Source organism: Halictus rubicundus, chromosome 3, assembly GCF_050948215.1.
Source record: "Halictus rubicundus isolate RS-2024b chromosome 3, iyHalRubi1_principal, whole genome shotgun sequence".
In the NCBI taxonomy this organism is placed as follows: domain Eukaryota; kingdom Metazoa; phylum Arthropoda; class Insecta; order Hymenoptera; family Halictidae; genus Halictus; species Halictus rubicundus.
The window spans coordinates 2,800,657-2,813,539 of record NC_135151.1 but is presented as its reverse complement, the minus strand read 5'-3'; the positions used below and the strand labels follow the sequence as shown (position 1 = coordinate 2,813,539).

Sequence of the window (12,883 nt, the reverse complement as noted above, 5' to 3'; positions counted from 1 at the left end):
AACGTGACGGGGAAGTAGAGAGTTGATACACTTCAGGGTCCTGGATGTCGACGAGGGGTAGCAAGGGGAGAAAGCGGCGTGACCCCTGAACGACGTTCATCGATCGGGGTGTACGCACCCTGGCTGCTCCCAGCACCGCTCTCTTCTATCTTTGCTTCTCCTTCCTCGCACCCCTCCTCACCTGACGATCCTGCTCCCCTCCTTCCCGACGTTTCCACCATCTCTCCCTCCTGTGCACGACGTTTTCTCATCGTCCACTGTCCTTCTCGACGCTTCCACGTTTTAAATATTGCCTTGGAACGAAAGTTCGTCGCGTTTTTGCATTAAAATTCAAAGATAAAATTAAGATTCATGGGTTTATTCAATAACACGACAAGTTACCTCAAAATGTGGCAAAAAGTGGTAGGGCAGAGTGCAAACTATGTTGTTGAATGAATCCATGCATAAATATCTTGCCATCATCCCAATTTCGAACCATAATTATCTAACAATTAGCTAAAGAGTTAAAAAGTCAACCGAAAATAACGTACCCCCTCGCCTCATCGTTTCCTCATCGTCTTTCTGTGCTTTCACAGTTTAAATATTTCACTGTATCTTCGCGAGTCACGAAGCCCCGCTGCAGCCACCAATAAAAATACCAGAGCCCCGACCATTAACCCTCGAACGACCGGCGCGGCGGCCAACGCTGAGAACCAATATCGAGAGCAACCCTCCACGAAACTTCGGTTCTTCCGCCTGTAACACTGGTTCTTGAACCGTTGCACGATCTGGTATAATATTCATCGAATGCTCCACACCTATTTCACTTTTTACACCGCGTCGAAATAACGCGATTTAGAAAAGAAGCCAAAAATACACCCATGTAGGCGTTTCAGGAACTTGATAAATAAAAAAAAAAGAATGCAGTAATTATGAGACGGTAGAATGGCACATTACGAGTGCCATATTTTGCCATTAATAATATATGCTGTCCTCCATTTATTAAAATTGTGTAGGGAGAACGCGAGAGAGAGAGAGAGAGAGAGAGAGAGAGAGAGAGAGAGAGAGAGAGAGAAGGAGAGAAGGAGAGAAGGAGAGAGAATATGAGAAAGGAGAAGGAGAAAGAGAGGAGAGGAGAGGAGAGGAGAGGGGTCTTCTTTGGTACAATCCTGATTGTTCCTTCAGTAACGCTTTGCTTCGAAGCGTTGGTATAATACTCACTGACAAGGGAACACTGTGAATCGCTTATTTTGATAAAATTTAGTATTTTTTCTAATTGGCAAAAGGGGTGAAAGTTTGGTTGCGAACTGTTTCGGGGGGTACCATTATCGTGAAAATTTCTTGTTTAGCATTTGCTTAAAATAAACAATATACGTCTAACAAGGAAATGCTCGTTGCTTTCCTCTGAAATTGTATCTCTTATTCTTTCAAAGAATATACTTTCCGCTGAGCTCATCGGAAAGGTGGAACGGAAAGCAATCCGAATTTATAGCTTCTACAAAAATCGAGACGTTTTAGCGAATGGAAAACAGAAATAGTGGTCGAACATTATTCCTCTCGTTGGCCTTTCTACTTTTCAACGTACCCGCTCCGCTTCGTTCTTGTTAGAGACGAGCAGGTCTTTGAAAACCGGCACAAAAGAATTGACTTCTCGTTCTGTGCCTTCAGCTACGTCCGTAGCACAATCTACTCGGAGTCTTCGTTGCTGTCGAGAACCGGTAGCCTCGAAAGTGTTCCTTTAATTTGGGGAGAGGTTGACATCGAACGGGAGCAGGGTCTGTGTTTCGAAATGGCGGCGAGGAAGCGGTCGAAGGCGTAAAATCGTCGATAGTTTCGCGACAGGTTTCGGAAGGTTGCTCGACACTCGAAGGCAGCTGCGACGGGAAATAAAAATGGCAAATCAAGGCAAACTCGAGCTGTCTTTCTGCTGTTCGTTTACTGAAACACTTCAATCGATGCAAACGTTCCAAAGGTGTCTAAAACTGTAGCCATTACTCTTCGTTCGACTGTATCTAAAATCTAAATGAATTTCGCGAGAAGCATTTATCAGAGACTGTCTCCCAACTAACATCAGAATAATAAGGTACATACAACAAGCTATACATATATGGTTAAGATAAACGTAAATTGATTTTTATTTAATCGAAAGTGGCAAAGGATTTTTTCCTCGAGTTGAAAAGTTCTCCGCTGCTTACTCGCTTGATATCACGGTTCCATAAGTTAAGTCACTTTAACATTATTTAACAGGGCCGAAAAGTTGAATTTTCTTTACGAAAAATTTATATGTATAGTGGCCACCCCGGCCCTCTAAAGGTTAATGAATTTATTGGCTGATATCTGGTACGGTTTTATCGCGATGGTAATAGTTGATAAATTTTGCGAAAAAATTGGCTGTATCGAACGTCACGGTCCAGCTGGGCTGAAATATCACGTTGTCCGCGAATAATGCCAGTGTCGCGGGACTGCAGCTCGTCGTCGCGGCCGAAGTACGCGTTCTTCAGCATTCGCTATGCTAAATGTAGCTTTCCGGCGACCTCGAGTCCGCGAGTACTTCCCTCAGGAGCATTCACCTTTTATCTTGGGACTCGATCGAAATTCCTGCACGAAGGCATCGCGTACCAGAGAGAAGAGTAGCTAACCCGACATCAGAAGTATTTCCTGGAGCGGCGAGACGCTCTTTGTTCTACCCGTTCGATTATTCTCTTTTTCTCTTCTTCCTTCCTCCTTCTTCTGCCCGGACTCCTCCTACACCCCCGCTTCCACCGCCGCCGGCTCATCGCGTTGTCTACCTCGCTCTGCTACACCTGGTCTCTCCTCTCTTTCTCCTTCTCCTTTCTCATATTCTCTCTCCTTCTCTCTCTATCTTTCTCCCTCGACGATCACGGTGTCTGCGTTTGTTCCCTGGAAAAGCGAATGCGTCGTCGCGTGGAACACCATGAATTCACTCGTGCCAAGTGGAAGAGGTACGATAACCTTCGCATTCATGACCTTGGACTTAGAGGGGTACCAGGGTCCCCTCTCTTTTCTCACTCACTCTCTGTCTCTATCTATCTCTGTTGCTCGCGCGCTCGCTCTCTCTCTCCCTTCCTCTCTTCGTTCGCTGTTTTTCTCCCGTTTTGCTCGTCTTCTATCTGTGTCTATCTACCCACGAGCGCTCAGGTGAAACACGACCGTTCGGTCGGCCCGATCTAATTAGAGGGACGACATCCTTTCATCGTCAGTCGTTCGCGGGTCACAACCAACGAGTCAGACCGTCGAGGAGGGAAAGAGAGAAAGCCAACGTTGCGTGGGAGCAACCTCGTGGAGACGATCTAACGTCGAGACGAGAACAACTTCCGGCTTGTACTGTCGTGGGTGAAGTGTCGCCGAATGGCAGCCAGCCAGACCGATCGTCAGCCTGCTCTTCCGCTGATGGTCGACCCCAATCGACGCGTTGCCTGAACAACCGTCCCCGTGGTTGGAACAATCCAGAAAATTCCACAGAAATCGTTGCTCTGACCGCGGTCGCGTTACGAGTTCGCGGAATATCCAAGCGCATATTTACAATATCTTTTTAATTAGATTTTATATTTTCGATCTTTGCAAACTTGTGAAATTTACGCAAAAACCTCGGGGGTTTATAATCAGTAGACTGCTAATTTTGATCAGCAATAACCTCTCAAATTCTTTTAACGCTAAACCCACCGAGCGGTAAAAGTGACCGGTGCATATTGCTTTCTAAAAATGACAAGATTGAATTTATTCCGATCGTGCGCCATTTTTATTGAAGTATATACTTCAACAAAGATATCTCTTCAACAATATCAAGTCATCTCTATAATTTCAGTAATTGTAAAATAATGTGGTAGTTGTAGCGTTAATCTCTTGCTTTGTATTGCAGCTACTCATTTTTCCCAAAATAAAATCCGTAGTACTAATCGGATTTCCGACTTTTTCGTTCATAGAATTTGTATGCATGAGATTCCATGAAATACGCAATTCTAGCGACATTGCATAATTCGAAGCAATTTTCACGCTACGAAATTTGTTTGTTTGCTATGTATTGTCGGAAAAACTTCGAATCGGAGTTCTTGGGTTTCACACTGAGAAACAGCTTGGAGCGCAGAGAAATCCATTAGGGAGGAAGTTAAAATCCATTAAAAGTTCTACTTATATAAGAATACGCGTTCTATTTGTAGTTTCTAATTAGAGTATCTGTTTGCAATTACTCTCCGAGACGTCAACTCTATCATTTCTCATAGCCACAATCACTTAGCGATTGAAGTGATGAATAAATTAGGTCGCGGCTTTTAGATCGGCGTAGTTTACTCCGCTTCGTCCGCGTTATTAAGAAAATGTTTATCGTGAAATTATTAGCAAAAGGATTCTATCGAAAGATTCTGTACTATTGAGTGGCACATTACAAATTTCATAGCCGCGGAACGGTGGCAAAAACGGTTAACATCAGGGCCCCCTCTAGCGGTTACGACGCCCCGGGCAAAAAAACAAATTGCCGCCCCTTTTTAAGCATTAAGCATCGCTCTGAACAAAATGACCTTTTTTTTTTTAGCAAAATTGTCTGGCAAGGGTAGTCTGAAATTTTCTATTAATTGAATATTTAAAACATCAATATTTTTCTCACACTTACAGCCAAAGCCAAAATGGCGCCCCTAAATTTTGGCGCCCCGGGCAAATGCCCGGGTTGCCCCCCCCCCCTAAAGCGGGCCCTGTTAACATTGACAAAACCTAGAATCAGCGAAAAACTTTGGCAGTTCCTTTATCGTGACCCTTTCCTCGTAGCATTACCGTTTTATTTTATCGTTTAATTCGGCCCGTAAGATTCCAAGGGGAAGGGATTTAGAGTACAATAAAAGTAGCCTTAATTATTCGAACAACGTAGAAAATACGAGCGCCAGCGTGTACAGGGTGTTCCAATTGAGGTTTTGCACACAATTATTTCCCAAACTATAGCTCGTTGTAAAAAGTATTTCAAACAAAACCTACTTCGTTTTGCTGGCGATATCTTATGGCAGTCACGAAACGTATCTAGGTGGACGTGCTTCCGTCTGATTAAGCAAAATTTTGAACGGGACAAAACGACCTTGAATGACCGTGTAAGACGAAAATGTTACAGATCAGCGAATTCGTCTCGGGATAGGCTACACGTTTACCTTTATAGAGACATACAATTCCATATAAAAAAATTAAAGAACGGCACAAAATGACCTTGAATGACCTTGTAAGACGAAATGTAATAGATCAGCGAATTCTTCTCGGGATAGGCTACACGCTTACCTACATAGAAGCATACAACTCCATATATTAAAGAAAACAAAGGTCACCTTGAAATCTCGGAAGCACGTCCATCTAGAGAAAAAGTGTCTGTCCCGAAAGAGAGTAAGTTTTATTTGAAACATATTTTACAAGGAGCTCTAGTTTGGGAAAGAATAGCGTGCAAAGGTTGAAGTGGAACACCCTGTATAGGAAGTGACGCGAACAATGGTAAAAAGGAAACGGAACGGAGAAGAAAAGGAGAGAAACGAAATGGCCTATTCTGCGGCCACGAGTGTTTGAATACGTAATTCAGTCGACGAAAGACGCCGGCGTGGGTAATGGAGAACGGCCCTTAAAACGAGCCATTTGCTTTTTGTTCGCAGGGATGCCGGTTGACTGAAGATGGCCTCGCCGACACTCTCGCTGGAATCGCGTGCGAATTCCATCGGGTCCTTGGCCTCGCTGTCCCCGATTACAGTGAGCGGCAGTTCCCCGCCTGCGAGCGACTCGGCGATCTGCGACGTCGACAGCTGTGATCTTTGCCTCGACTCACAGAAACCTGGGGAGGCGCCCTGCCCGCGGTGCCGATTAGGAGGCGCCGGCGGCGTTCGCTGCACCGGCTGCAAATCGACCGAATCCGACGCGGTAGCCCGTTGCTTCGATTGCGCGAATTTCCTCTGCCCCAACTGCGTGATGGCGCATCAGTTCATGCACTGCTTCGAGGGACACCGGGTTCTGAACCTGGGCGACTCGAAATTGGAGACGGTGAGCAACCCGGCGAGCACCGAGCTCCCGAAGAACAACCTGGTGATCAACGGCGGGAACGGGAACGGCGAGAAGGTGCCCTACTGTCCGCGTCACAAGCAGGAGCTGCTCAAGTACTTCTGCCGCAGCTGCACCGTGCTGGTCTGCAAAGAGTGTACCATCACCGACCATCCGGCCCCGTTGCACGACTGCGCGCACATCTCCGAGGTCGGCACGCAACAGCTCGAAGCGATGGCAAGGATGGTCCAAGAATGCAGGGCCAAAGCAGCGGACGTGAGAGGCGCGGTGAAGGCAGCCGACCACGGTGCGGCACGGTTGCAAGTGCAGTACCATAAGGCGCAGAACGAGATCAACGACACTTTCCAATTCTACAGATCGATGCTCGAGGAGCGCAAAGGCGAACTGCTGAAGGAGCTCGAGTCGGTATTCTCCACGAAACAGATCTCCCTCGGCGTGCTCACGCAGAAAGCCAACGACATGGCCGAGAAGATACTCCAGACCTGCGACTTCGTCGAACGGGTGACCAAGTGCACCACCGTGACCGAAGTATTGATGGTCAAGAAGTACCTGGACTCGAAGTTTCAGCAGTTCCTGAACTACACGCCGGACATCGGTAGCCAAACCGTCGACCTCGAGTTCGTCAGCAACTACCAAGCGATTCAGGTGGGCGTGCGGAACACGTTCGGCTACGTGCGAAGCAACAACGAGAGCAACGCCGGACCAATCGGCAAACAACCGCCTATCGCTCGACCAACGGCGTTGTCCAGCAACAGCAACAACGGGAGCAACTCCAGCAACGGACCCAGCAGCGCTGGATCTTTGGGCGGTCTTCTATTGGACCGGCCTTACAGCAACGGCCTGATACCTGCTACCTCAACCTGCGCCTCCTCCACCTCGCCGTCGTCGTTCGACACCAACAGCAGCGTGATCACGAAACGCTTCAGCTCGGCCAACAGCCTCGGACCGTTCTCCACGGCGATCAGCGACCTGAACTTGAACGGCATCAACGCGAACCCCTACGAGAAGTGGAGCAACGGGGGCAGCGACGCCTACCCGGTGGTCACCACGAACGATCACTTTTCCATGCCAACGTCGGCAGCGGCCGCGGCGAACGCGGCATCCGGCGATTCGGTCCTGGATCTGACCTCGAAGCTGATGTCCGCGGCAGCGATATTCCCGCCGAAGTCGCAGATCAAACGTCAGAAGATGATCTACCATTGCAAGTTCGGCGAGTTCGGCGTGATGGAGGGCCAGTTCACCGAGCCGTCCGGCGTCGCTGTGAACGCGCAGAACGACATCATCGTCGCGGACACGAACAACCATCGCATCCAGATCTTCGACAAGGAGGGCAGGTTCAAGTTCCAGTTCGGGGAGTGCGGCAAACGCGACGGTCAGCTGCTCTATCCGAACCGTGTCGCCGTGGTGAGGACCTCCGGCGATATAATCGTGACCGAACGATCGCCGACGCACCAGATACAGATCTACAATCAGTACGGTCAGTTCGTGCGCAAGTTCGGCGCGAACATTCTTCAGCATCCGCGCGGCGTCACGGTCGACTCGAAGGGACGGATCGTGGTGGTCGAGTGCAAAGTGATGCGCGTGATCATCTTCGACCAGGCCGGCAACGTGCTGCAGAAGTTCGGCTGCTCGAAGCACCTCGAGTTCCCGAACGGCGTGGTCGTGAACGACAAACAGGAGATCTTCATCAGCGACAACCGCGCCCACTGCGTCAAGGTGTTCAATTACGACGGCGCGTACCTGAGGCAGATCGGCGGCGAGGGTATCACGAACTACCCGATCGGGGTAGGGATCAACGCCATCGGCGAGATACTGATTGCAGACAATCACAACAACTTCAACCTGACGATTTTCACCCAAGACGGCCAGCTGGTCTCCGCGTTGGAGAGCAAGGTGAAACACGCTCAATGCTTCGATGTCGCATTAATGGACGACGGATCGGTCGTGTTGGCCAGCAAGGATTATCGGCTCTACATTTATCGTTACGTACAAGTACCACCGATCGGCATGTAGACCAGCGACACACAGCGACGCCGACAATGATCGTCGACCGTCGTTCTCATCGTTGTCGTTGTTTCTTTTGCCGGGATTGTTTTCAACGTTGGCCGAACGGCCAGGATCTCATCGATCTTTTTTTACTTACACTTGCCTATCTTCTTCTTCGTCCACCTACTACCACTGCTCGTGCTCACTTCGCCTATCCACCTTCGCCCGCTCGACCCACCTCACTCCCGTTTACGAGACGCCGATTACGAGAAGCCAAAGGCAAGCGCACGCGAGCGAACCATATGCTAATCGAGTTGTCGAAATTCAAGGTGACAGGCCTTGCCTTACACGAGTATACGCAAGCGGGCTTGCAGCAAGCGTTGAATGCGCGCGACGTAGACCCGAGAGTCTGAGAATTAGTGTGACTGAGAGAAACAGATTGTATGTGTATGCGTGTGTGTGTGTGTGTGTGTGTGTGTGTTTGCGTCTGTGTGAGAGAGAGAGAGAGAGAGAGAGGGAGAATGAGAGAATGAAAGACATACAGAGAGGAAGAGAGCTAGAGAAACGCCTCGATTCTGTGGAGACAGCGACAAACGCTTCTTCGAGGCGTCTTCTCTGTCGAGAGTCTACTCGCGCGCGTTCGCGCGTGCTACGCGTCCGCCATCGAGAACGGACCTTGAGAAATCTCCTCTAAGACCAGCAGTTCTTGTTCCGATCACCGTTTCGAATCGACGGAACGGCAAACAGGAATGCGACGGATCCGGATGTACCCGATGCTGAGAGGCGCTCGCGTGGCTTGCACGCATACGATGCTCTTCGAGGCGCATACGCGCACGCGTGCGAAACGCTCGTACAAAAAACACGAGATACAAGGAACACGGAATAATAAAGAAAAAAGAATAAACAAACGAAATGAAACGGAATAAGAAAAAAAAAAAAGAAACACAAAACCGCCTGGCGACTTCGGAGCGCCCACTTTGTTGCGTGCGCGTCACGTTTCACGCGCGCACGCGCCAACACGAAAAGACACACGAGACGTGTTAGCGCATATACTCGGAAAACTTACTTGTTAATGTTGTTATAACTGAAAATACTGTTGTTGTTGTTTAGTTGTAGAGCTCGCCGCCGCTAGTCACTGTAACCCTGTCTCCCCCGGCCTACCTTACCTTACCTTACCTTACCTTACCCGGCCCCCCAGCAAAACAACCCTTTTCACCTACTCATTTTCCTTTCGTCAATCTCGAACCTTTCACAGGCCTGTTTCTCCCTTTTTCGTCCAATCCTCCCGATCGAAAACCGCGAGGAACGTTTATTCTCCGAGACACGCTCTCGAACGTATCACGTATCCGCACGCATCTCTTCTGGGTTGTGCAAAAGACGATCACACGTTACCCGTCCGTATCCGAACGCGATTCTTTCGATTTGGTTATCATGGGGCTTCAAACTCGAAATCGACGATCATGCTCGAGACGAGACGAGCTCGACGTGGTTTGTCCGGAAAATAGAACCACGAGGCGGAAGAATGAATCTCCGCAGCCGCGCGGGCTCGTCTTCGTCGCGTTCTACCTATTCTTTCGCTCGCTCTTTCTCTTCCTCCACGTTTGTTTTTCCCGCGTGCGCGCGAAAACAGCGCGAAAGCAAGACGAAAGCAAGCGCGCAGTTTTTCTCGATCGACGTCCACACCGTCGGGATCGGCCGCGGATCGAACGGTAGCCATTGCGCACCCCCAAGTCCCGGAGGTCCGACACGATCTTGCGATCGAAAGGGACGAGAGCTGCATCGACGTCCCGGTACCCTTCTGTTTACCTTTTGCACGTCGTTTCCTCCTCCCTTCGTTAGGTGGTTAAGAAAACATTCTCTATTTGGTAATCCCGTTTAGTTGATCCTAGTTTTGCTATTTTCGTTTCCCTCGTTCTCCGCGAGAATCAACGACAACTGCGACCCGCGCCAACTCGCGTTCAACATATGATAGCGATCACGGTCCAGCACCGTCTTCTTCGCCCGACTTGTCCACTTCGATCCTACCGATTACTTTCCTTCTTCGTTCGTTTCTCCCTTTGTTTTACTCACACGTGCTCTGTTCTTCGTTTTCTTTTTTTTTTTTTGTTTGACTTTCACTGTGCACAATTGGTTTCGTTCCCTTGACGATCGGCAGCGCAGGAATGATCTGTCGTGAAGGAGGTACGAGAGCTTGGAGAGAGAATCCGCGCGAGAAGAATGAGGATAAAACAGAAGTCGACCGATCCTCGCAGGACGACCGGTACAAGTGCTCGATCGACTGCCGATTTTCTAAAAGATCAAGGCGAATAATCACGCGAGTATCCTCGTCACGGTAAACTCGGTCGAAATGACGCGGGTCCCCAAAATAGTCCGCCATTTTGTTCCTCAGTCCTGTTTCCTTCCGTTCTTCTCTCGATTCGATCTATACTTTTAATCGTAGTGGTGTTAACGTAGTGAGTAGTCGTAGTGAGTTTTTTCTTCTTCTCTTTTCTTTTCTTCCTCCTCCCTTTTTGTTCTTCTTTTTAGTAACGACGTAGGGAATTGACTATTTAATCTATGTCCGTTTGCTTCTTGCTCCATCTTTCCTTTTCCACGCCGTTTTCGTTGCGCTCTACCGCTCGGGTCTTTCTCGATCCTGTTCAACAACAGACGCTCCCGTATATGTGTGTGTGTGTGTGTGTGTGTGTGTGTGTGTGTGTGTGTGTGTGTGTGTGTGTGTGTGTGTGTGTGTATGTGTGTAAAACGATCAAACATCTCGATCGTTATCGATCACCACACACACACACACACACACACACACACACACACACACACACACCAATCACCGCCACTACCATCAGCCGCTCTCCCGCTCCAAAACGAAACGAAAAAAAAAACAATACACGCAAAACAATGACCTTCTCCCTTTTAGTATGACCAGTAAAGAAACTGATTTTTGCGCTAGTGTTCTTTTGACTTTGAATTATACATATAGTATTAATATATTTTGTTGGATGAGTCGACGATGACATGAGCCTGATCGGGGCTCTATGACGCGACCTCATGCATGTTTACTATTACAATATTATTTTTTATTATTATTATTATTATTATTATTATCATTATTATTATTATTATTATTATTATTAATATTATTGTATGTATGTATGTATGTATTATTATTGTATTATTATGGATTTTTTTTTATCTATTCATTATTTAAATGCCTCACCATGCCAGGAGGCACCGGAACAGTGTTGACGAATTTTTCAAAGCATATCTCCGATGGAACGATGTCGAAACGATTTTTTTTTCACGCGACGCGTCGTTTGGTACGCGACAAGGCTAGCTGGCGCGTCAAGTTGCTCGAGGTCGGACAGGCGACAGCCACGAATACCGAGGATCCCTGCCGGTCGATGTATATCACGGGAAAGGATCGGAAAAATAAAGAATCACTATGAAACATGAGAAATCTCTATTGCTACCGGGGTCGAGTTCGCTAAATTCCAATCGCGCCGCCCGGAAGTTCTGGAAAGCCTCTCCAGCCGGTCCAGGATTTTCGGGTCGCGTTCGAAATAAGAAAAAAAAAAGAAAGAAAAAGAAAAACGATTATGCGAGACTACGGTGATCGTCGTCGAGTCGACAGTTGCTCCGGCAATTTACGGATCCCCGTTGACGTAAGCCACCGGCTCTCGATTTTGTTTCTCCTCGAACGGACCACGCGCGACGCCCGCGCGCGCACGCTTTGTTGATTTTAACGATTCTGAAACTGAGCCGGCAACTTTCCTTCTCGACGAGACCGCCGTCGATCGAACCGGTCTACACGAGATTATAGTAATACATATGATGGGGAGGGTGGGGGGGGGGGGGCAAATTGCATTTATCGATGACGATTACGCGAGAGACGATCGACTTTGAAGTTCATTGTTACAAAAAGACTTGCAAACGCGTAGAATTGTAATTATTATGATAAATACTGAGGTGTAATGTTGTTAGTCGTATATATTGTTTGCGCTGTGAAATAATGTTTAGTGTTGTAGAGGCTTTGAACTTCGGGAATCGTGAGACGTAAGCAAGCGTGGCCCCATCGATCGTCGCGCGAGAGAAAGATGGAGGGGGAAGAAAGAAAGACGGAAATCGAGGATCCTCGGCAATTCGTCGCCGCCATTCTGTCGCTGTCGTTCGTGTCTCGAGGTTTCTTGCACATACTACTTACCTTCTCCGTTTTACCAGCACTTTGACGCCCCGCATGCGCGCGATCGTTAGTCAATCAATTCCCCTCGGCTGAATCGTGCGTCGTGTCGATCTCCTCTCCCACCGCTCGTTATTCGCCCGGAACCACGAGACGGTTCGAACGAACGTCTCCTTCGTCGTTCCTCCCCGGAAACTTTCGGACATCGCGGACAGCGGAACTGACCAGTTTACGCTCGTCCCCTTGAACGTTTTCGGAAAGACACCCGAAGGTCACGCGTCGGCTCGATCATTTCCGTCGAGCGTTCAGCAACGCTCGACGCGATCTCGTGGCGGTAGAGTGATCGCGGCATGTTTGCAGTATTCTAGCCAGTTTCCAAGCGGCGAATCTGCTCGCCGGGCGAATAACAGCGAAACAAAATGTCGGTATATTTCTCGTCGGAGGAATATACAAGTGGAACAAAAAAAAAAGAAAGAAAGAAAGGAAAAACGGAAGAGGAAAGGGACCGCAGGTTAATCGAACGCGTTCGAAAGTTCGCGACGTTTCCCGATACTTTTTAGTTCCTCTAGAAAAAGTTTTTCTCCCCCCCCCCCGCCCGACCCGTCGGATATCCAATTAAGTTGTAGATCACCGACGTTGTTCTCCACCGTGTGCACCGTCGTGCAAGCTGCTGCCGCCTCCTTTTTTCTCCGCTCTTCCGCGACAAATTCG

General features: G+C 48.5%; 1 protein-coding gene across 2 annotated transcripts in view; it reads left to right on the top strand.

The window, feature by feature from the left end:
- Brat (tripartite motif-containing protein brain tumor) overlaps positions 1-8,179 on the top strand; it is a 110,855-nt gene extending 102,676 nt beyond the window's left edge. For both annotated transcript variants that reach the window (XM_076784805.1, XM_076784806.1), the window contains one exon: positions 5,616-8,179. In XM_076784805.1, coding sequence (XP_076640920.1) covers positions 5,635-8,028 — 2,394 coding nt within the window. In that variant the 5' untranslated portion in view covers positions 5,616-5,634 and the 3' untranslated portion in view covers positions 8,029-8,179. The remainder of the gene's footprint in view (positions 1-5,615) is intronic.
- The last annotated feature ends 4,704 nt before the right edge of the window (positions 8,180-12,883 follow it).